This window comes from Orcinus orca, chromosome 3 (assembly GCF_937001465.1).
Source record: "Orcinus orca chromosome 3, mOrcOrc1.1, whole genome shotgun sequence".
NCBI classification, from domain to species: domain Eukaryota; kingdom Metazoa; phylum Chordata; class Mammalia; order Artiodactyla; family Delphinidae; genus Orcinus; species Orcinus orca.
In genome coordinates, this window is record NC_064561.1 from 17,837,184 (window position 1) to 17,861,822 (window position 24,639).

General features: G+C 46.9%; 1 protein-coding gene across 9 annotated transcripts in view; it reads right to left on the bottom strand.

Moving 5' to 3' along the window:
* Window positions 1-13,820, bottom strand: part of RASGEF1C (RasGEF domain family member 1C) — a 97,404-nt gene extending 83,584 nt beyond the window's left edge. For 2 of the 9 annotated variants that reach the window (XM_049707668.1, XM_049707671.1), the window contains exons 1-3: window positions 12,409-13,293; window positions 11,374-11,476; window positions 4,011-4,105 (exon numbers count right to left, since the gene is read on the bottom strand). In XM_049707668.1, the coding sequence (XP_049563625.1) occupies window positions 4,011-4,013 (3 nt within the window). In that variant the 5' untranslated portion in view covers window positions 4,014-4,105; window positions 11,374-11,476; window positions 12,409-13,293. Of the gene's footprint in view, window positions 1-4,010; window positions 4,106-11,373; window positions 11,477-12,408; window positions 13,294-13,710 lie in introns of those variants that run through there. The other 7 variants (XM_049707663.1, XM_049707666.1, XM_049707665.1 and 4 more) reach the window with 5 other exon arrangements.
* Between the last annotated feature and the right edge of the window lie 10,819 nt (window positions 13,821-24,639).

The window sequence follows — 24,639 nt, forward strand, 5'->3', positions numbered from 1 at the left end:
TAAAAACAAAAATAAATAAATAGGACCTAGTTAAACTTAAAAGCTTTTGCACAGCAAAGGAAACCATAAACAAAATGAAAAGACAACCCACAGAATGGGATAAAATATTTTCAAATGAAGCAACCGACAAAGGATTAATCTCCAAAATATACAAACAGCTCATGCAGCTCTATGTCAAAAAAACAAACAACCCAATCAAAAAATGGGCAGAAGATCTAAACAGACATTTCTCCAAAGAAGACATACAGATAGCCAAGAAAGCACAAGAAAAGATGCTCAACATCACTAATTATTAGAGAAATGCAAATCAAAACTACAATGAGGTCACCTCACACCGGTCAGAATGACCATCACCATAAAAATCTGCAAACAACAAATGCTGGAGAGGGTGTGGAGAAAAGGGAACCCTCCTACACTGTTGGTGGAAATTTAAATTGGTGTAGCCACTATGGAGAATAGTACGGAGGTTCCTTAAAAAACTAAAAATAGAGCTACCATATGATCCAGCAATCCAAATCCTGGGCAAATATCCAGAGAAAAGCATAATTTGAAAAGATACATGAACCCCAATGTTCATTGCAGCACTATACAATAGCCAGGACATGGAAGCAACCCAGATATCCATCGACAGAGCAATGGATAAAGAAGATGTGGTACATATATACAATGGAATATTACTCAGCCATAAAAAGAATGAAATAATGCCATTTGTAGCAACATGGATGGACCTAGAGATTATCATACTGACTGAAGGAGGTCAGACAGAGAAAGACAAATATCATATGATATCGCTTATATGTGGAATCTAAAAAAAGGGTACAAATGAACTTATTTACAAAACAGAAATAGAGTTACAGATGTAGAAAACAGACTTATGGTTACTAGAGGGTAAGCGGGGGGGAGGGATAAGTTGGGAGACTGGAATTGACATATACTCAATACTATGTATAAAATAGATAACTGACCTACTGTATAGCACAGGGAACTCTACTCAATACTCTAATGGCCTACATGGGAAAAGAATGGACACATGTATATGTATAACTGATTCACTTTGCTGAACACCTGAAAGTAACACAACATTGTAAACCAACTATACTCCAATAAAAATTAAAAAAAAAAAAAAGTCTGTGACTTTCTCCCTGAAAGTCGCAGGGGGTCTGGGTGCCATGTGACCTTGGGCTGCCCTCCCTGTCTGAGCCAGGGGTGAAAATGGCCACAGGAAGGAATGAGGGCATTCCTCATTAAGGTGAGTAGCCACTGATCATATTTATTATATGCAATGTGCTGTTAATGACTCTGCTCATGAAATTGGTTATATATGGTGCAATAACCTAACTTGTTCCTTCTTCTTACACACTATTTGCAAAATATAAGTACATTTTCCCTGGCAAACATTTCAGAATTGCAACATGCAGACACCTAAAGTCCTTTTCTTCATCCAAAGTGCTAAAAGAATTTAGCTGCATTTATGCAGAAACATCTGTTCTCAAAGCATAGGCCACTGGGGGCCTGCAATTGACATCAGGGGAGCAGCTGTCACACACACTGTCGTCTCAGCCTCCTTAACCCTTTCGACAATCCCCTTTGCACACGTTCACACAAACCACCAAGTGTGCAATGTTTTATTCTTAAGGGGTTTGTCAGAGCAGCCGGTTGTCAGAACTCCTGAGCTGGGGAGCCTTCCCACATGACTGATGGATACTGCCATTAAACGTGAAGGAAGCGGAGGGTTCAACCATCCTCATGGAAATATGTCACAACTGGATTGCACCTCCCGATCAGGGCTCCAGATCATGGATAACTCTGAGGATCAGAGCCAGGCACATATCCAAATCCGCCTGCCCAGGTGGTGTCTAGGTGTGTGAGTGTGCAGGGTGACCTGCCCTGCCCCTCGGAGCCTGGGGTCCTCCCTCTTGGCTCCTGTGCCTTGCTCTCTAGTGTTTTTGTTCTGCTGAAGATTGGCAGGGAAACTGGGCAGTGGCTGGTTCAGAAGGCCCAGAGAGCCCTCCTGAGCTGTGCTCCCAGCCTTGTGCAGGATGGCAGTGACAGAGTGGCCCAGTGCCTGTCCTCAAACTGCTCACAGCCAAGATGCAGAGAGCAGGCACTGAGCTGCCAGGGTCTCTCATGCCAGGGGCCTGGACCCTTGCTCCTTCTTTCTTGCTTACCTGACCACCACATTTTGCCTAACTGCTGTTTGAGCTTCCATAGCAGCTGAGGTATAGCCTCCTCCTGGAAGGCTCTCTTGAGTTGACCCTGACTATGGCCCTCTCTCACCCACACATGAGGTAGGGGACACTGCCGCCCTGCACCTGCACCAGGGCCTGCTACAGAGCAGTACTCTGGTGATCTGGTGGTTTGATTAACTTAGTGGTCTCCAAAGTAGGAAGTGTGTCCCCAGAGTAAAGACCAACATGAGGAACTTGGGAAGAAAATGTGAGAACTCCTTTTAACATTTTAGCATTCACTTAAAGTGATTTTGTTATGAAATGTTTGTTACATAAAAAGATTATCTGTAATATATAAGTTATGAAGCATGATAACAAAGTTAGATGCCTGGAGGCCCTCCACACAATCGGGCGGTGGAATGTTGTCAACCCCTCCTGTGCTATCCTCCCAACCCACCCTACTTTCATCATTCCCACTATCTGGAATTTTTTTTTTATCAACTCATATAACTTAACAGCAAAAAACAATTTTTTTTAAACAATTTGATTTAAAAATGGGCAGAATATCTGAATAGATATTCTTCTAAAGAAGACATACAGATGGTCAATAGTTATATGAAAAGATGTTCAACATAGCTAATCATCAGGGAAATGCAAATCAAATTCACAATGAGATATCGCCTCACAAGTGTTAGGGTGGCTACTATAAAAAAGACAAGAAATAACAAGTGTTGGTGAGGAGGTGGAGAAAAGGGAACCCTTGTGCACTATTGGTGGGAATTTAAATTGGTGCAGCCACTTTAAAAAACAGCATGGACGTTCCTAAAAAATTAAAAATAGAACTACCATATGATCCAGAAATTCCACCCGAAGGAAACAAAAACACTGACTTAAAAAGATATCTGCCCCCTCCCGTTCATTGCAGAATTATTCACAATAGCCAAGACATGGAAACAACCTAAGTGTCCATCAATGGGTTAATGGATAAAGAAAATGTGGTATATTTATATATATACAATGGAATATTATGCAGACATAAAAAAAGAATAAAATCCTACCATTTGTGACAACATGGATGGACCTTGAGGGCATTATGTTAAGTGAAATAAATCAGACAGAGAAAGACAAATACTGTATGATCTCACTTATATGTGGAATCTAAAACAAAACAGAACAAAAAAGTTGAGCTCATAGATACAGAGAACAGATTGGTGGTTGTCAAGGTGGGGGTGGGGGTGAGTGAAATGGGTGAAGGGGGTCAAAGGGACAAACTTCCAGTTATAAAATAAATAAGTCCTGGGCATGTAATGTACAGCATGCCGACTATAGTTAACAAAACTGTATTGTATATTTGCAAGTTGCTAAGAGTATATATCTTACAAGAAAAAAATGTATCCCAGAAATACGTATCCCTAAACAATATACTGTATGGTTTAATTGCTTTTAAGTTTTATAAAAAACTGGTGTGTGGACTTCCCTGGTGGCGCAGTGGTTAAGAATCCGCCTGCCAATGCAGGGGGACATGGGTTCGAGCCCTGGTCTGGGAAGATCCCACATGCCACAGAGCAACTAAGCCTGTGCGCCACAACTACTGAGCCTGTGCTCTAGAGTCACGAGCCACTACTGAAGCCCGTGCGCCTAGAGCCCGTGCTCCGCAACAAGAGAAGCCACCACATTGAGAAGCCCGTGCACCGCAACAAACAGTAGCCCCTGCTCGCTGCAACTAGAGAAAGCCTGTGGGCAGCAATGAAGACCCAACACAGCCAACAAAAAATAAAAAAAATTTTTTAAAAACGGCGTCGTTCTGTACACAGTACTAGTGACTTGATTTTTTGCACTTACCATGATGGATGAAGATTACATCCATACAATGCTTCTAAGAGTCTGCTCTCTGACTGTTCATATGTGAGTGTTCCATAATTTCTTTTTCCATTTTCCTGCCAATGGAACATAGGTTGGTTCCAGTTATTGCTGCTTAGAGCAGGGGTCTAGGAGTACATGCACACACAATTCTCTTGGGGACACATCAGCAGTGGAACTGCTCCTTTGCAGGATATGCTACAAGTATATATATTCAAGCTCACTGGATAATTCTCAGCTGTTTTGCAAACTGGTCATACCAATTTACACTCCCACACATAGATCAGAAGGGTTTCTACTGATCCACAATGTCTCCAGCATTTATTACCCCACATATTAAATTTGCTTATTGAATGAGTGTGCAATAGTGTTTCTTTCTTAAATATTTGATAGAATTCACTGGGAAAGCCACGTGACATTTTCTTTCTGGGAAAGTTTTTAATTATAAATTCAATTTCTTTAACAGAAATAGAATTGTTCAGATTTTCTACTTCTTCTTGTGTCAATTTTGGTTTTGTCTTTCAAGACATTTGTTCCTTTTATCAAATGTATTGATATAAAGTACTTCATAAAAATTCCTTGTTATCCTTTTAATGTCTGTAGAATATTGATAAATTGTATTTTCGCCTAGTTAGTCTTAGAATTTATCAATTTTATTAACCTTTTCAAAAGGTTTTTTTCTCTACTGTTAGTTTTCTATTTCACTTATTTCCATTCTAATGAGAATGTTTATAAACAACCTGACACACCTTGCCTGATAGATAGTAAGCACTCAGAGAGGCACTCCTGGTTGAGCCCAGCTCAGCCATGAAACTGGGCAGCTGCTTAGCATGCGGGTGGTCAAATGAATGGACAGACAGGTGGCTGAGCAGAGAGTAGAGGCCTCATAAAGACAGAAAAGAGGGCAGGCCACACTGCTTAAGAATAGCCCAGGCTGTAAACATCTCAGACCATAAACAGCATAGACCAAGTGCCAAGGCCCACACTGGCTAGATTACCCTGCAAAGTCCACTTACATCCCTGAGCCTCTGTTTCCTCAGAGGAAAGGAAAGTAGACGGAAGTTGCTATGAGGCCACAGGTACACAGCTGCTGGCACTGTGCAGGTGCTTCAACCATCAAAGACAGAAGTGGCCATTTAATTACTATTTTTTAGCCAGACTCATGTACTTTTGAATGTTGCCTGGATTTAAAAACAAAAAATGAACAATTTACTGACCAAATTAACCAAGTACATAATGACTCTGCAGGGGCAATATTTAGCTGATTCCAAGAGGCTGCATTCCTTCCAGTCCTTGGCGAGATCCCTTGTTTATAAGGCAGGAATTCACCAATTAGGATGATCCCTGGTGCCAGGACTGAAAGGCCTTTAACTGACAACACTGGAGCCTGTGTTAGCTTTACTCAAAAATAATAAAATGAAGGTGACACCCCCCCACCCCAAGTTCATGGACCTTTCACAGGTTAGTCCATAAGACTTTTCCTGGCTAAGTTTATGTGGTTTGGCAGTTTGGGGTATACCTGGTGGTGCCTGGGGTAGTATGACCCTAAGGAAATCACGGAGATGACATGACACACACGAGAGGGCTCCTTTCTACAGGCCCCGGCCCCAGGGAGCTCTGCAGGGCAAAGGAGGGTCAGGCCACTTTTCGTCATCATTACCAAAAGTGAGGGATGCATGCTGGGTCACCAGGAACAGAAGGGAATAAGCACGGAGTGGATGCCTCTTTTGCACCAGGCACCAGCATTATGGGCCCCATTTGGTGTTTGAAATCCAAAGTGATCCTCGGAGTGTAAGAGCAGTCACCCAGTGAGGAAGCAGTGGGTTCAAACCCCAGTCTCTGTGACCTGGGTGCCTTGTGCTATCTCTGGTTCCCTCGGGAATCTTTGGGGGCCCTGCATGAAAGGGGCATGGTGGGGCACCTTTGCAGAAAAAGAGAACCCTCTGAGGTAGAGCCAGGCCCACAGGGCCAGGCCCAAAGGCCAAGGGTGTATTGACAGTAACAGGAAGGAGACTGGGAATGATGCCTGAAGGATGGGAAGGGAAATGGAGGCCAGAGCCTAAGATTTCCAGAGGATGCCTGACGAAAGCCTTCAGCCCCAGGTTCCTCAGCCTCTCCCCACAAAACCCCTCCCCTCATGCTCCTGGCAGATGCCCTGGCCTCCAGGAGGGCACAGGACACACAGTCCGAAGGTGACATGCATCACAGTTGGTAATTTTAAAGCAATTTCAACCCAAAACAGTTAACCTGAATCAAGTTTTGAGAAAGGAGTCCAATAAACCCAGGTTATCAGAGAAAATTCATGTAGATCCTTCAAAACAACACAGGAAATATCAACCAAAAAATATGAAGAAACCATTGTGGATTAAACAGACTCTAACAGACACGACAAACAAGGGCAATACCTGATCACTGATTGGATCTTGGATATAAAAATAAGACCCATAAAACATCACTGGGGCAACTGTTGAAAGCTGACTATGGACTGTTTATGAGAAACGTGTTAATGTTAAGTTTCTTGAGTGTGATACCTGAATAGAGGTTTTGTAGGAGAACATCCCTGTTCTAAGGGGATGCTGATGTCTTTAGGCAAAGGGCATGATTCCAGTAACTAACTCTTCAATGGTTCAGCAAAAGTAATGAGCAATGAGATAAAGCACATGCTCCAAGATATTAACAAGTGAGGTATTTAGGTGAAGAGTACATCATTCTTTATGAAGCTTTCCAAGTAAAAAGTTTGGGGACATCTCTGGGCCCCCATAGTTAACAGCAATCAGCTAAATCCAAACCTCTCCATAAAGATGAACCAAAAGAGCAAATAAAAGCACCCACACCCAGGCCTGGAACATGATCAGGAGGCAGGCTGCTGCCTACCTGAAATTGGTATGAAAGAGACCCAACTTGCAGAGCCTGCTCCAGAGCCCGCTGGTATTGAGGGTCAGGCAGAGACCACGTGGGAAAGAGGAGCAGGGAGCTAGGTCCAAGACCTTAGAAAAAATAACACCAGAAGGAGAAAGTCCCACCTGCATGGGGAAATTCTGAGAGCAGGTCTGAGACCAGGGGGGATCAAGGCACTGAATACTAGGGAATTGAAAGGGGACAAAGTGTGTGGGACCAGAGGCGGCTGTCTTGGAACTGTCCTGCTTCTAGGAGATGTGGCTCTGAAGTAGAGGCCCTTGGAGGTTTGGTGGTAGTAGATAGGAAGAAGTAGCATGGAAATTCAAGGACCTACAGAAGCAAAAGTAAACACAGAAGACACATAACCATCCCAAAGCCTTAAAGACACCAAGTAGGGATACTGCACTTCTCTAAACCAACAGAAGAGGGAATTCTTGAACTAAGAAACCTGATGTTATCCATATGACCAACTCCTGCCTACATTCATTTTATTATTACCAGTCCCAGCTAACCTAAAGACATTTCTAAGTTAACAGAAGGTAACAGACAATACCCATACAAACCAATTTAAGGTTGACAACCATTTAAGAATGACAATCATTCTCCCCACAAATCAATTCACAGGGGAACAATTTAATAATGCCCCAACTTGACCTGCCTTAAGAAAAGATTCATATATGAAAAATAACATCTGAAGTATAAATTTGATACGGACCAAAAAATAGGTAAACGTGAAACTAGAGTTTCCCAAACTCAGGAAAGAAAATGAAAGACAAAATCAACTCAGAACTGAACACTAAATTAGAAGCTCTCTTAGGGAGAATAGATTTGACTGAAAAAATTTTAAATGCTCATTGAGGAAATGAATGAAAACAACCACAAAACAGCAGTGAAGAGAACCATAAAGAAAGTGATAGATATAGAAGACAGGCAAAAAAAAAAAAAAAAAGATCTAGCATACAGACATATTACTGGAAGAAAAAAATTTTAACATTTAAAATTATTATCCAAGAAAACTTTCTGGAAATGAAAGAAGACTTGACTCTGCATAGTCAAAGCCCCCACTTATACTTGAGAAAACGTCTCAAATGCTCAACTCCAAGACTTTTCCTAGTAAAATGATTAGACGTTAAAGGTAAAGAAAAAAATAATCCTTTGGAGCTCTAAGAAAAATGATCAAGTCACTCACAAAGGGAAGGAAGGCATGTTTATTTCAGACTTCTTGTCAACAACATGTAAGAAATATCATCCAGAGCAGCATTTTAACAAACTCAAGGAAAGAAAGTGTAGGTCAGGATCCTATAACCAGCCAAGCTATCCTTCAAGTATCAGGGTTATAGAAAACATATTGAACATGAAAGAAATCAGGGACTATTGAACTCATGAGCCCTTCCTGGAAAACCCATTGGAAGCTAAGCTTTATCAAACCAAGAGATGACTGGGGAAACTTTAGCAAAAAGAAATATTAGCAAACAGAATCCAACACCATTGTGGTGGACAGACTCTAGGGTGACCATGATCCCTATATCTCCTGGTATTCATGCCTTGGGTGCGGATGGAACCTTTGACATTCCTCTAGCCAACAGAATATAGAAAAAGTGATGGGATATCACCTCCTGATTCCCCTGCACAGGACTCTGTCTAGCAAATTTACTCTAGAGGCTCTCTTTGCTGGCCTGATAAAGAGGCCATGCTGGGGAAGCCCATGTGGCAAGAACCGCAGGTGGTCCCCAGGAACTGTGGGTGGCCTCCAGAAGCTGAGAGCAGACTCCAACCACCAGCAAACACTTAAGCTGTCAGTCCTGCAACCACAAAGAACTGAAGTCGGCTAACAACCATATGAGTGGAAAAGCTAATCCATTCCTAGTTAAGCCTCTGGATGAAAACCCAGTCCTGGCTAACACCAGCAGGAACCCAGCTAAGCCACGCCTGGACTTCAAATCTACAGAAACTATGAGATGATACATGTGTGTTGTTTTAAGCCACTACATTTATGGTAATTCATTACACAGCCATAGAGCAATAGATAGCTAATCCAACCATATCAAAATATATCATGCCTAGTGGTTTCTATTCCATGAATGCAAAGATGGCTTAATATTCATATTAATAAATTTTGTGTCTTATTGTTTGCCTCACTCTCATCCCAGACCTGATATTAGGAAATCCATTAATATCATTCATCTTATTAATTATGCTAAGGAGAAATATCATAATTGTCTCCACAGATGTCTTCAACAAAAATCAACCCCCATTCCTTACTTTAAGAAACCACCCAATAAAATAGAAATTAATGGATACTCCATATATATATGTGTGTGTGTGTGTGTATATATATATATATATATATATATATATATATATATATATTCTTACCCTAAAGTCAGCATCCTTCTTAGTGGAATAAGTATTAGAGGTCTTTTTACTAAGGTCAGGAGCAAGGTAAGCGTGCCTATTATATCCAATATTTAATACTGAATTAGAGGTTTTTAGCTAATTTAATTAGATAAGAGAAAGCAATTAGATGCATAAAAATCAGTAAAGAAGTAAAACTATTTCAATTTTCACATGACAGAATATATGAACTATCTAACAGAGTCTAACAACAAAATAAATTTAATGAGGTTGATAGATATAAAATAATATACACGTAGACAATAAGAAGTTACAAGATATAATGGAAAAAAACCTTTTATAATAGCAACAAACAAGGTAAAATACTCATGAATAAACCTGACAAAGAATGTGAAGAAAACTTCAAAATGCTCCTGAAAGTGGTCTTGAACAAGTAAAAGGTTAAATAGTCTTGAACACAAAGGAAGACATTCCTTGTTTTTGGATAAGATGACTCAACTTCATAAAAACATCAATTATCCTGAAGTTATACATAAATTTAATATGATCCTAACAAGAGATACCAGCAACATGTTGGAATAGCTAGGAAATCCCTGAAATTAAAAGCAGTGGAAGGAGGATTAGCCCTACCAGATATCAAAACACAATAATGGGTATTGAGTTCAATCTCTTTCCTCTGTTGCAATAGTTGTAGATACAGTCTTCCTTGCTGTTCATACACACACACACACACACACACACACACACACACACACACACACACTGTAATTCCTACGTGTGAGACCAGCATATGATGGGACAGAGGTGTGAGACAGACTAGAAAGCCCAGAAATAGGTCCAACTGCATTTGGATGTTTAGTATATGATACAGGTGTATTTCAGATCACTTGGAGAAAAGATGGCCTTTTAAATAAATCGTGTTGGGATAGAGGGATAGATATTTGGAAAAAGATTACATTGGATCTGTAAACTAAGTACAAAATCAAACGAGTATTGGAAAACATAGGTGAATTCCATTACAACTGAGTGTGAGAAAAGCCTTTCTAACTAGGATTCAAAATCTAGATGCAATAAATGAAGGATGATTAAATCAACTATCTAAAAATAGAAAGCTTTTAATGGCAAAACCCACCATAAACAAGTTAAAAAAAACCTGGGAGAAATAGTTGCAATATAACAAAGATAAAGCACTAAATAAATATCTCTAATATGTATTTTGAACAAATTTTTAAATCCAAGTTAAAGAATCCCCCCAAATGCAAAAGGAAATGGACAAAATATATGGACAGGCAATTCGTAGAAAAAGGTACTCAAATGACTCGTAAACAAATGAAAAGCTGTCTAATTTCACTCATAATAATAGGAATGTAAATTAAGATGCACTGAAATACTATTTACTGGCTCTTAGATCCACGAGGGTGTGGGAGAAATAGACACTGTGATACCTTGCTGGTAGGAGTGCAAAATTTGGGAAGAGGGGAATCGAGAATAGTTAACAAAATAAATATTTATTTACTCTTCCTTCTTGGAATTAATAATATGCTTCCACAAACACAAGCAACCTATAGGCAAGGTTATCCATTACTCCACTATTTTTAATAGCAAAGGCCTGAAAAAAACCAAATGCCCATCCATAAGACAGTTGAATAAGTAGGGAACAGCCTCAGAATGGAGTACTATGTGGCTCTACAAAAGAATGAGGGAAGTCTCTGTGAACTGGTAAAAAGATATTTTTAACTGAAAAAACCAAGGCACAAAAAAGATGTACATGCTAACTTTTGTAATAATGCATGAGTGGCTTATTTTGCAAAAGAGACCCAGCAAGAATAAACCAGAAATGATTTCAAATGATTACCCATGGTATGGGAACAAGAAGGAAGAAACAGGGATGGGATTGAGACTTCTAAGTACAGCTTTTCTTCTTTTCTTTTTCTTTTTTTTAGTTTTGACCTTTGGACCATGTAAAACAAATGTTTTACATATTCAAAAAATAAAAGTATATCATAAAGACTAAAGGGAAAAAAACCCACCAAACTGTGTGCAAACACAAACAGATGAAACTAATGGTATATCAAATTGAGAACATACTCACATAGTGATGACTTTAACAGCCAAAGAAATCCTGAACTTGACCTGGTAGATTTTGATTGGTAGTGGTTTGGATGTAGTGATTCTGAAACTATTCTGGGTGTATTCTAGGATTAAGCAAATTATTACATATATTTATATTCTGTGGGAACCAGGTTCTTACTGTGGGAGAAAGGACATGGAAACATTAACTTTTAGTTTTAAAAAAAGAGCTCTTGGCTCAGTCCACTGAGAAGGCCTAGAGCCAATGACGCCAAGGTAGCAATGAGCACATCTAATGCCCAGATACTGGTTTCTAACCCCACTCCCAAGCCCCACTGAAAGACACCAAGGCTTCTTGAGAAATGGCTGACTCTAGGTCTGAGTCAAAGTACAAGTGAGAGCTGGAATAATATTCAAAAACTTATGGGAACATGTCAAAGGATGCAGAGACCAACCTGAACACCCAGCCCAAACAGCCAGCATCTCTTCTCTACAAATTCGGGGCAGGCAGGTACTCCTTCCCCTGCCGGGTGCAGGGAGATCTGAGATTGGCGCCCAGAAGGATGCAGGAAGTGGGGCAGTGCTTGAGACCAAACCAGGCTCTCTTGTCCACCGCAGCTAACAACTCCACCACCTGCCGAAGACCCTGCCCTTCTCATGCCCCTGGCCTTGCCAGGATGGCAGACTCCACATCCAGCAGCCAGTTGTCTCATCCTTGAAAACTCCTGCTCCCTCTCCTGCCCCCTGCAGTCCTCTCCACCCACCTCAGGGAAGTCCTTTCAATACTCACAACTCTAAACCCTCCAGGGTCTGCCCACTGCACCCAGAGGAAAACTCAAACTCCACAGCTCACATAACTGGCTCTGTTCCAGCTCCTCCCACCCACCACCTGTGCCTGCTTCAGGGGCCTTGCACCCTCAGATCTTTTTGTGGGAGTTCACATCACAGCCAGTGGTCACTGCTCAGAGACACAGTCCCTGACCAGGATAAGGCTCCCCACCCCCCTCCCCCAGTCCCTACCCTAATTACCCGGTTTTATTTTCTTCCTACCACTTACCTTCTGCCATGACCTTGGTTTTTCCCTTGATTACTTGTTCAGCTTCCTTCTCCCACACCTGCTTGTAAGCACTCACTGGGGCCAGGAGCAGATACCATACAGTAGGAGCTCCACGGATGCTCTAGGCGAGTGAGCCAACAACCCTAGCCACTCCCCTGACTCAGTGGCTGGAGTATGGCTTTTGGAACCAGTCCTACCACCGTTGAAACCCCCGCTTTGCCACTTCATGGTCCTGAGACCTTGAATAAGTCCTGTCACCTCTCTAAGCCTCGGTTACTTCAACTCTAAGATGGGGACACAGCACCTGCCCTGCAGGAAAATCTTCCCAGGACACTTCTCTGACCCCTAAGGCTCAGCAGAACACCTGCCTCAGGGGCCCAGGAGGCAGGGGCGGGGGAGCAGGGGTGAGCCTCTCCACCACCCCAAGCTGGCTTGTCTGTCTTTTCAACATATCTCCCCACGCTGAGCCTGGGGCAGGGTCGGGAGCCTCCCCTTGCCTCTTCCCCTCCCCGCCTCCCTTTCCCCACCTGAACACAGAGAGGAGTGGACTACGGGTTCCCTGGCCCTGCCTGCCGTCACTGAGTGAGGGACACACCCAGAACCCGGAGCTGACCCCACTGTCCCTGCAGGCTCTCTGGCGGCAGCATTGATCCTTTCCTCAATCCGATCCCAGCTTCAGAGACAACACCACCCTCTTCTCCCACAGACAAGGCCCTTTCCCTTCTTCGCAACCACTCGGCAGGTCAGCCTTACTGTTCCTATTTCGCAGCTCGGGAAACTGAGGTCTAGTGTTGGGAGGCCTTGGGTCCAGGCTGGCTTTTCTTTCCTGCCACCCGAACAACTGAGGAAGCTTGCTGCTCGCGCCGAGTCAAGTGGAGGGGCGCGCGCGGCACAGCCGGGTCTCTAGCCACGGCGGCTGGGGGTGTGCCCTCCGCCGGTCCCCTCCCGGTCGCCACCCCTGCCCACGCACCCGCGCCCCTCGGGGCACACTCCCCGCGCGCCTCGCAGCCCCTCCCATCTTCCACCACCACTGCCGCGAGGGCTGCACACTCCCGCGCGCCGTGGCTTCACGGCCGGCCGGCCGGCCGGCCACGCGCACTGTCACCCGCGCGTCCACTTGTGCCCCAGGTCAACCCTGCGCGTCCCCGCGCAGCGGCCCGGACACCCGCCGTCCCGTCAGCCTCGCAGCCCCGCACCTCCGCGTCGCGACCTACCAGGCACTCGCGCCCCGCCGCCGCCGCAGCCCCTCCCAGAGCCCCTGCCCGCAGCGCCCGTGTCCCGCCCGGCCGTGCCCCAACTCACCGGCTCCCGGTGCGCCCAACCCCGGAGCCCGACCCATGGGCAACGCCCGCCGCGCCCGCTGCCAGCCGCGGCGCTGCGGACCCGGGCCGCTGCCCGCTGCCTGCCGCCCGCGCGGCTCCTGGGCGCAGCCCGCCTTGCGCTGGCGGCCGGCCCTGTAGCAGCGCGGCGCGGCGGCCCCTCGCGGCAGCAAGGGGAAGCGCAGGGCGGGCAGGGCGAAGGGAGGGGCTGCGGGAGCCCCTGACGGACGGTCCCATTCCCATTCCCTCCTGAGGCCTCCCATACCCGAGATGTCCCTGCTCACCAGGCCTCTCCTCTGCTGCAGGCCTCAGGGTCAAGGCAACACGTCCAGACTTGCATTCAGAACCCTCAGCTGTGACTCGCCTCCCACCCCCGTGGAGGGGGACCCACTACAAGCATCAGATGCCAACCCCCTCTGCCACAGCATGGCTCCTGCTGGACTCTGCACCTGAACTGCCCCCCCACCGACTCCCTCACCTGGAAAACCCCTGACACCCTAAAATCTGGTTCATCTCTTTTCCTCAAGGCTAGGCTCTGGCCACCACTCTGGACTCTGCTCCTGAGGTGGCTACTGAACTGTGGTTTGTCTGTGCCCCTGTGTCTGGTGGGCACAGGGTGGGCATCAAAGGGTGGGGAAGAGTGCTCATCAACCCCCAAGCGGCTTCTGTAGGGGAGGTGGTCCCGGGAACTGGCCCACTGGGAGGGTGGGTCACCACTGTGAAGACACTGGGCTACTAAGAGGATAACTAAGAGGATAACCGGTGTGCTATTTCACTTTTAGAATGGAGGAGGGCGCCTGAACAAGATCCAGTGACCTTTCTCAGCTGGCTCCACCTGGACATTAAATGTGTCCTGGTTTGCCCCAGTGTAGAGGTCAGGATAGCTGTCTTCTGCTTTAGTCAGGACCTGCCTGAGGAGATGTGGCAGGTCACCCAACCCAACTAGCTTTAGCAAAAATAATTTATTGGCTCATGAAGCATTAAAAGTCCAGGTATTCTGCTTTCAGGAATAGTTAGATGCAGACGCTTAAACATTATGAATAGGAATCCACCTCTCCCATCTCCCAGAGCTTCTATGGCAGAATGGCCCCTAGCAGCCCTGGGTTGACACCCTCAGAAAGAGCACACGTGCCTGATATTCCCAAGAGAGCCCAGAGCTGCCGCACGGGCTCTGAGGAGGCCAGTTCTGGCTATTTCCAAAGACCTGAAGAATGAGGGTTACAGGCCTGGGTGTTGCTTCCCTGGAGCTGAGGGTGAAGTAGCCCTTGTGCTAAGCCTGATGATGGAGCAGGGCTCTGCTCTAGCATGCCCCAAGGGCTGTTTCCAGGAGACTGGACAAATGAAAACAACAGAGTCCAGCCAGTATCTTGCACAGTTGGCAAAACTGAGGCCTGGAGACAGCAGGCATCTGCCTGGGGCTCATAGATGTATTAGGGCAGGTGGGTTGGTTGGGCTGGGCAGGGAAGCAGCAGGGCCTTGTGACAAGGCTAGGGCCAGAGGCTGGTCCCAGTGAGGGTCATGCCTGAAACCAGTGCTGATGACCAGGCTGTGGTGCAGGGGAAGAAGAAACAGAGGCAGGTTGGGGGAGGTTCCCAGCACAAAGATTCACCTCAGGGCTTAGGCGCTAAGGCCAGTCCTGAGGCCAGTGGGTCTTCTCTGATTCTCACCCCATGCCCCAAACCCTCAGGTCAGGCCTCAGAGACATGCTGGGGTTCTAGGGAGAGAGGGCTGCATGAGAGGACTCAGAAGAGCTGGCCCACTCACCCGTGACACGCTGAGGCCCGAGCAGCACTTCAGGGCCCCCTCACAGACTGTAGCTCAGAGGAGGAGGGCCAGTCTCTCCCTATCCCACCACACCCCTCTCTGTGAGCAAAGGCTTGGGGACCACTGAGGCACTGCTGTCATGCTGGGTGCAGGGTTGGGGCTGCTTGGAGTCGGGGCAGTGCTTGGTGTGGTGGAGGAACTGAAACCTGTGAACTTGCTTGTGGCCACAGCACATGTTCCAACTGCCTGAGTGAGGCAGGGCTATGCCTGGGACAGGGAAGAAGGCCATGTCTCCTGAGGTCTCCTGCATCCTGTCTCGCTGCTCCGGAGGTCAGGTATGTGTTGAGAGTACAGCATGTGCTGCAGTCACCACCTCCCAGCAGCTCCTTCAGCCGAGCCTCGAGGCCAGCAGGGAGTTCTGCTCTGAGCTGTCCCCAGCTTGGCGGACACTGGCTGCAGGTGCCGTGGCTAGACCCTGGGAGAGGTCTGGCCCCATGCAGGCACCACATTTTCCCGGGCCCCTCCCCAGCCTACCTGCATCCATCAAGTCCCTTTGGCCTGTGCTGCCCCAGCCTACCTTCCCACTCCAGAATATGCCCAGGGACTAGTCCCCGGAGTGTCCGGTGTTGGGACAGAGGGTGAGCAATCCCGAGAGCTATCATCTCAGTCTACTCTGCCCCAGCCCCGCCTGGGACACACCTCTGGTGGATATTTCCTGAGGGCCTATGTGTGCTCTGCACCATGCCGGACACTAGGATACCACAGCGAGCAGGACATGGGGTTCTTGCCACTTCAGAGCCCACAGTTTAGGGAGAGGAGACTGAAAACTAACCACACAAACAAAAGAATAATAAAAATGATAATTTCAGAGAATCCTAAGTGCCATGAAGTCACCAATACAGGGTGAGGTCTTTGAGTGTGTCCGGGGCTACTTTACATGGAAGGGCTCAGGTAAGGTCCCTCTTGACACATGGGGTTTGGGCTGAGACCCTAAGGAGGAGTCATCCCTACAAGGTCTGTGGGAACATTGTTCTTAGCAGAGAGGATAGCAGGAGCAAAGACCCTGTGGCCAGCTTACACTCCTCTTTTGTGAGAAAGACAGGAGGCAGTTGTGCCTGGAGAGTAGGAGAGGGTGCGGGAGAGTACAGAAGCCCAGGCGGAAGGGGCCAGGGTCAGGTCGGGGCCTCCTGGGGGTAAGGAGCTGGGACTCTGTTCTTTGCGTGTGGCCCAGGGGCGGGCTCCACCTCAAATCTGTCAGCAGCCCCTCTAGCCGGAGGTGTACTGGTCGTGACGCCCATGAGACCTTTCCCAGCAGCCCCAGTCACTGCCTTGGTTGCACATGGTCCAGATGGCACCTCCCACCCACATACGGCTCTGGGACCACCTGAATTTGTCCCACCAGCCCAACACTGGGATGGCGGGGCTGGGGTCCTTGTCCACTGAGGAGGCCACTGCTGGAGCTGCTGCACTGAAGTACACATGAGGGAGGGAGGAAGGCAGGGGACATCTGAGAAGCACAGACCCGGGGCAGGGGCAGGGGGCTGGGGGACTGGGTGATGGGAAGATGAGGAGAAAGTGTGAGAAATCAGAGGCAGCTGGGGTCTGGCCAGGGTGGATGGGGGATTTGCTGAGACTACGGGGCCAGGGAGCTATTAGGGGACATCTGGAGGCAGCTGGATCTGTGGGTGCAGTCTGAGGTAGGCCCTCATAGGTGAAGGAAGGAGATCCTGTGGTCCCAGCTGCTGTAGACACTCAGGCAGTAGCCAGAGCCTGTGAGGGCCTCTGCAACATGTCGGCCCCAACTCTTGGCCCAGCTGGAGCAGGTGACTCAGGAACGAGCCTGACACCAAGCGGGCTGCCAAGCACCGGCACCAATAATCAGAGAACAGTGAGGACAATTTTGGCCCCTGGGCAGTGCATTTTATTAGTGAAACCCACAACTCATCCATTCTTGGATCTGGTGAAAACTCATCCTCTCTCGCTGCCCCAGAGGTCAGATCTGTGTTGAGGGTACAGCATGTGCTGCAGTCATCACCTCCCAGCAGCTCCTTGAGCCGAGCTGGCTCTGGTGAAAACTCTGCAAACTTACTATGAGGGCAAATCTCCAGGGGAAAGTCATCACATGGCCAGCCACTGGTGGGGGGTAACCGTTATGGACTGAACGTGTCCCACTCAAATTCATATGTTGATTGTGAATCTCTATATTGTACACCTGCAACTTATATAATATTGTACATCAACTATACTTCAATTAAAAAATCTACTATGGGGCTTCCCTGGTGGCGCAGTGGTTGAGAGTCCACCTGCCGATGCAGGGGACACGGGTTCGTGCCCTGTTTCGGGAAGATCCCACATGCCGCGGAGTGGCTGGGCCCGTGAGCCATGGCCGCTGAGCCTGCGCGTCCGGAGCCTGTGCTCCACAACGGGATAGGCCACAACAGTGAGAGGCCCACGTACTGCAAAAAAAAAAAAAAAAAAATCTACTATGTATCATATAAATGAACTGCAAGGATATATCGTACAGTACAGGGAATATAACCAATACTTTATAATAACTTTAAATGAAGTATAATCTATAAAAATTTGGAATCACTATGTTGTACACCTGAAACTAATATAATATTGTAAATCAACTATACCTCAATTAAAACACAGTTCATATGTTGAAATCCTAAGCCCCAAGGTATTTGGCGGTGGGGCCTTTGGGAGGTGAACAGGTCATGAAGGTAGAGCCCTCATGAATGGGATTATCACCCTTATAAAAGGGACCCCACAGAGCTCCCTTGCTCCCTCTGCCATGTGAGAACACAGTGAGAAGGTGGCCATCTGCAACCTGAAAGAGGGCTCTCACCAGAACCTGACCATGCTGGTACCCTGATCTCAGACTTCCAGCCTGCAGAACTGTCAGAGAGAAATTTCTGTTATTTATAAGCCTTCTGGTCTGTGGTACTTTGTACAGCAGCCTGAGTGGACTAAGATAGTCACATTTAATGACTGTGTATAGACCAGGGCCCTGACCATCCACTGAGTCTGGGCAGGGATCAGGGAGGAGAGAGAGAGTATGTATGCATGTATGCGTGTGCTTGTAATATGTGAGTGTGTGTGGCATGTGTGGTGCATGTGTGTGGGAGGTGAGTGTAGGTCTGGTCCCCATCACAAAGCTCCAGGCTTGGCTGGCTGAGGACAAAGGCTGGCATTACAGATGGGGGGGGGGGTCCCTGGAAGCGGGGCGGGAGATGAGGTGCAGGTGGTTCATGTAGGAGAGGATCCCAGGGAGCTGGGGAAAAGAGGGAGGGTGAGATAGGGAAGGGTGGACAGCCCATAAAGGGTGCATTGTTCAGATGGTTACTGTCATGGCTGATAAAGGCCTAGACCCTTCAAGGAACTGTACAGGAAGTGTCTCAGCATTCTTCTGCTGGGCAGAGAATTTATCCATGTCCCCTCTACTTCCAGGTTGCTCCTGCATGAAGGCTGAGTGTACAAGCAAAATTCCTGAGGCAGAAAAGCATGAGCTTGAGGCTGGCCACCCCAGCACACGCACAGTGCCATCCACCCACCTGTGCTGAATGCAAGCAGGTGAGACTGAGTCTCGGAGTACAAAACTTGCCTGCTACAGGCCCCCGTGGGACACTCAGATTCCCTCAGGTCACCCCCTTTCCCACCCCTCCCAGAGTCCCCTTGCCTGCAGGCAGCACTTCTGCCAGCTAGGTGGCATAGCTGGGGGTGGCCACCCCTGCTGACTCCTTTCACTGCCTACTGGTTCAGTGGCACGGGGAGCCCAAAGTGGCCCAAAGGAGAGACTGAAGTTCAGAGGAGGCATTATTGGGTCCTGGGGGCAGTGTCCAGCAGAGCCTAAATCTGCAGGCCTGGAAAACACCTCCTGAGGGTCCTCAGCTCCCAAGCTTAGGGGAAAGTATGTGACATGATGGGCCCACCAGGTTCTTGTCAGGGGACTGATGGCATAAACCTCCCCTTCCGTCCTAAGTGCCCTTGGCACCTGCCACAACTTGAGATCTCATTTATCCAAGATGTCAAATGTCACTGTGCTTAGGAATCACCTGGAGCACATGAGGAGAGGCAGCGCCCCAAGACCCCCATCAAGACTCAGGTTTAGGGGTTTAGGTGGCCCCACAGTCTGTGCTTGTAACAAGAGCCCCAGGTGATGCTGATGCAGGCAGAAGATGGGTCACACTTCAAGAAATGCTTATTAAAAAGGGTACAGGGTGGGGGCTTCCCTGGTGGCGCAGTGGTTGAGAGTCCGCCGGCCGGTGCAGGGGATGTGGGTTCGTGCCGCGGTCTGGGAAGATCCCACACGCCGTGGAGCGGCTGGGCCCGTGAGCCATGGCCGCTGAGCCTGCGTGTCCGGAGCCTATGCTCTGCAATGGGAGAGGCCACAACAGTGAGAGGCCCGCGTACCGCAAAAAAACCCCAAAGGGTAGGGCTTCCCTGGTGGCGCAGTGGTTGGGGGTCTGCCTACCGATGCAGGGGACGCGGGTTCGTGCCCCGGTCCGGGAGGATCCCACGTGCTGCGGAGCGGCTGGGCCCGTGGGCCATGGCCGCTGGGCCTGCGCGTCCGGAGCCTGTGCTCCGCGGCGGGAGAGGCCACAACAGTGAGAGGCCCGCGTACCGCAAAAAAAAAAAAAAAAAAACCAAAGGGTACAGGATGATCCCTCCCATTTTTGGTGGGCAGAATAATGGCCCCCACAGATGCCCAAGTCCTAATCCCCAGAACCAGTGAATGTGTGACCTTACACGGTAAAAGGAACTTTGCAGGTGTGACTTAGTTAGGACTTTGAGATGGGGACGTTACCTTGGATTATCAGGGTGAGCCCCATATAATCAATGGGTGCTTAAAGGCAGAAGAGGGAGACAGAAGAAGAGTCAGAGAAAGGTGTGAGTATGGAAGCAGGGTCAGATGCTACTCTGCTGGTTTTGAAGATGGAGCAAGGGGCCAAGAGCCAAGGAATGTGGGTGGCCTCTAGAGGCTGGAAAAGGCAAGGAAACGAATTCTCCCCTAGAACCTGTAGGAGGAACCAGCCTTTCTGACACCTGCTTTAAGCTCAGTGAGACCCATGTGAGACTTCTGATCTACAGAACCGTAAGAAAATAGACTTGCACTGTTTTGAGCCACTGTTTGTGGTAATTTGCAATAGTGGTAAGGGGAAACTCGGACACCATTCCGCAAGAGAGGCATGGAGAAGGCAGGCAACTTATGCAGGTGGCACAACAGGGCGGGGGCCCAAACCCTGCATGCTTCCCATTAACTGCCCTGGGGGCGGGGTGGGAGGCAGGCAGGTCAGGATCAAGCTGCTGCCCGCCGAAGGGCCCACAACTGGGCAGAGTGGATGTGTTATGGACCCTCCCTGGGAGCTCATTTACAACACAGATGCCCAAGACCTTGGACTCAGAGGATCTGTGTGGGGCCCAGGAATCTGCATCACAGCATCAAAATGGTTTACCGACCTTCAATTGTTTAGAATTTATCAGCAGAAAAAGCACAGAAGGTGGTTTTAGGACATCCAAATATCCCAAATGTGACGCTGGCAACCTTGATCATGTAAAAGTGTGTGTGAGCAATGTGGCAGTGGAGCCCAGGTTTAACACCCATCTGGTCAAGTGGGACCCACAGAGGCTGCCACAGAGGCAGTGACGTGTGGTTACAGCTGCATTGTAGCAGGCTCACTCCAGTGTGGGGTAAAGGCCGGGCTGTGGCTGGACAAGAGTGGAAGCCAGGAGCCCCTCTAGGCCATCACAGCCACTGCTGAGCTATCTGTTGGAGGTGGAGCCAAAAGGATTGGAGCCTCCTTTACCCAGGCAACTTCTTGTCCTTAGTTGTCAGCTCAGCTGGATTAAGTATTTGTGTCTTATTAATGGGACACGGGAGCCTCTCAGCAGGCGTTTGCTGAAAATGAAGGAGTTGCATGAGGGGAAGAGGGGACAGGAGGGGTCCTGGAAGTGGGGACCCCTGGGAAGCATCCTGGCCCAGCTGAGGAGTCCCGACATAGTCCTGTAGAAGGATGCATTTTGATTTTGTGCAGAGGCGGCAGTGTGTCCATGGGGAGTGGGGCTTTCTGCCTCCAGCTAGGCTGCTGGGCTGTTTCTAGACCAGTGGGTTTGGGAAGAGCCTCGGCCAGGCTGTCTGCCTATGCTCAGCAGGGCTCAGCCTCGTTCCACAGGCCCACAGCACACACAAGCCCCAAGTCCTCTCACTGCCACCACCACACTGCCTTAGTCTTTCCTGGTCTGATGGGTCCAAGGTGGCCCCTCACGGCTGTCACACCCTGCACTTCTCTGCTAGCTCACCCTCATGCGTTTGAAATTTGCTGCCTCCTGCTCTTCCCAGAATAAGCCCTGCCACTACCCAAAGGAAGCTCTTTTCTATTTAGTTTTCTGAGAGTCTAAAACCAAAACAAAAATATGTTATTTATTGAAACAGTTTCAATAAACACCCTTGCATTCGTGAATAAACAATACAATCTTGGATTCAGTTAGCATCTATGAAAAGGGCATAATCTTGATCTGTCTTTATTCAATTTTGGAATCAAGATTAATCCAGCCTCCTAAACTGAGTTGGGTGGCTTTGAAAATCTTGGATAAGTTAGTTTGTTTCTTGAAAATGAGTAAAAATTGATCTGTAAGATTAATTTTTTCTGGAGAGTATTTGGGGGTGGGAGGGTACCCTTTGATTACCATTTCACTTTCTCTGACAGCCACTGATCCACTCAAGTTTTCTGGAGGCCACCCAGAGCACACCCGCTCCTCTGGCCTCAGACCCCATTTTTGCATGCTCTCTGGCTGTGGGAGCTTATGTTTTCTTCCTGCCTCCATTTCCCTGACTTTAAGATGGAGATGATACTGACCTCATGGAACTGTTGAGAAGATTAAATAAGCTCGTATGTGTGATGTGCATAGTACCATCATTCCTTGAGACAATTTCAGTGCTTTATATATCTATAGAAATTTGTCTACTTCTTGTAGATGATCACATTTATTAGAATACTGTATATTTTCTGTCTATAATAACTCCCCTTTTCCACTTTGTCACTTGCATATTATTTCTTGATCATATTTCTAGAAGTTTATCTAGCTTATTAATCTTTCAGATTTGCTGATTTTTTTCTCTCATTTTTATTTTCTAGTTTCTTGTCCCTGTCCTTATCTTTATTATTACTCCTTTTCCGTCTTTAGGCTTGCTCTGTTGCTCTTTTGTCAATCTCCTGACTTGAACATTGAACTCATTAAAAAAAAACTGTCCTGTTTTTCATAAATGTATTTAAGCCTTAGCTGGGTCAAATTTGGCATGCAGTGTTTTTCTGAGGTCATGCACTTTTAGGAATTTCATAATTTTTCTTATGATTTCCTCTTTCACCTAGATTGCTTTTAGAGTATTGTTTAGTTCCCAGATATGTGAGATCTTTTCAAATTTATTTTGAAATTTATTGCACTATCACAGAAAAAGTTGTGTATTTTTAACTTTGGAATTTATTGAGGCGTCCTCTGTGGCCTGGTATATAGTCAATTTCCTTTAAATTCTATGTGTGATCAAAAGGAATTTGCCTATTGGGTATAATATCCCCTATGAGTCCAAGTTTAATAACTGTGGCATTCCAGTCTTCTAGATCTCTGCTAATTTTTCACTTACTTGACCTGTCAATTTCTGAGAGGAGTGCATTCAAATTTCCACTACATTTTATAAGTTATTTCTCCCCAGGGTACTGTCAATCATTACACACACACACACACACACACACACACACACACACACACACAGAGATTCTTTAGTAGGTTTCTCTGATGTCATGTGGACACATTTATCCACACGAATGCTGCCTATTATAAACACTACTAACATATCCACATTTAATAAAGTATTTATGTATATGTCTATGTATACTTCTTTGTCTTTAAAGTACATGCATATACCTCATTATACACGAGTTTACAGACACTAAAAAAGTCTAGGGGACTTCCCTCGTGGCGCAGTGGTTAAGAATCTGCCTGCCAATGCAGGGCACACAGGTTTGAGCCCTGGTCTGGGAAGATCCCACATGCTGTGAAGCCACTAAGCCCATGCGCCACAACTACTGAGCATGTGCTCTAGAGCCACGAGCCACAACTACTGAGCCCATGTGCCTAGAGCCCGTGCTCTGCAACAAGAGAAGCCACCGCAGTGAGAAGACTGCACTGCAATGAAGAGTAGCCTCTACTCACCGCAACTAGGGAAAGGCCACGCACAGCAACAAAGACCCAATGCAGCCATAAATAAATAAATAAATAAATTTGTTAAAAAAAAAAATCTGGTTGCATGTAAAAACAATCAATGGGGGGAAATTAGTGACTATATGCCAGCATAAATGTGTGTATACAGGAACATATGCATCTATATAAGCAAATGTGCATGCATGCATGTATAGCTGTATGTATGCAGAGAAGGTTCACGCACATGTGGTAAGATGTTAACCTTTGGGGAACTGGGGTGAGGAAAGGTATACAAGAACCCTTTGGACTATTTTTGCAACTTTTCTGTCAGTCTGAAATTATTTCAAAATAAAAAGTTAAAAACTTAATGAAGTCAGTAGAAAGGACTGGAAGGAATCAGCTTTAAGGAACTTCCCTGGCCACAGTTACAGCAATTTAAGTCTCCAAAAGAATGACTGGAAATACTCAAAGAAAGAGAAAGTCAGAAATATAAACCTTCTTGTGATACCATTTGAGGTAGGGATTGAACCCACACCTTACTCTGAGCATGGTTGCTGAAGGTAAGGAACAACACGTGGAGCCTGCCTTTCAGCCAGAGCTGATCTGGGAAGCTCTCCCTGAGAGCAGAGTGACAGCGAATGATGTCAGTGGGATGGCTGAACTAAGCCCTTGTAAAATTCCTGCTCATGGCAAGGATTATCATCTGGGGTTAACTGCACGAGATATATGGTGGATGGGGCCCCTGCCAAAGTAAGCCCACGTGGATGACTTTCTAGTCATGAGAAAAACACGACTGTGTGACAGAGGATTGGACTGGCATCATCCGAACCAGAGGTCAATTTTAGCATCGGTGACAGCGGGTCAAAAAGATATGAAATGTCTTCTGGTGTGAGTTCATATAAAGAACACACTATCACTTAAATGTATTATAACCAAAAGATGTGGGCAT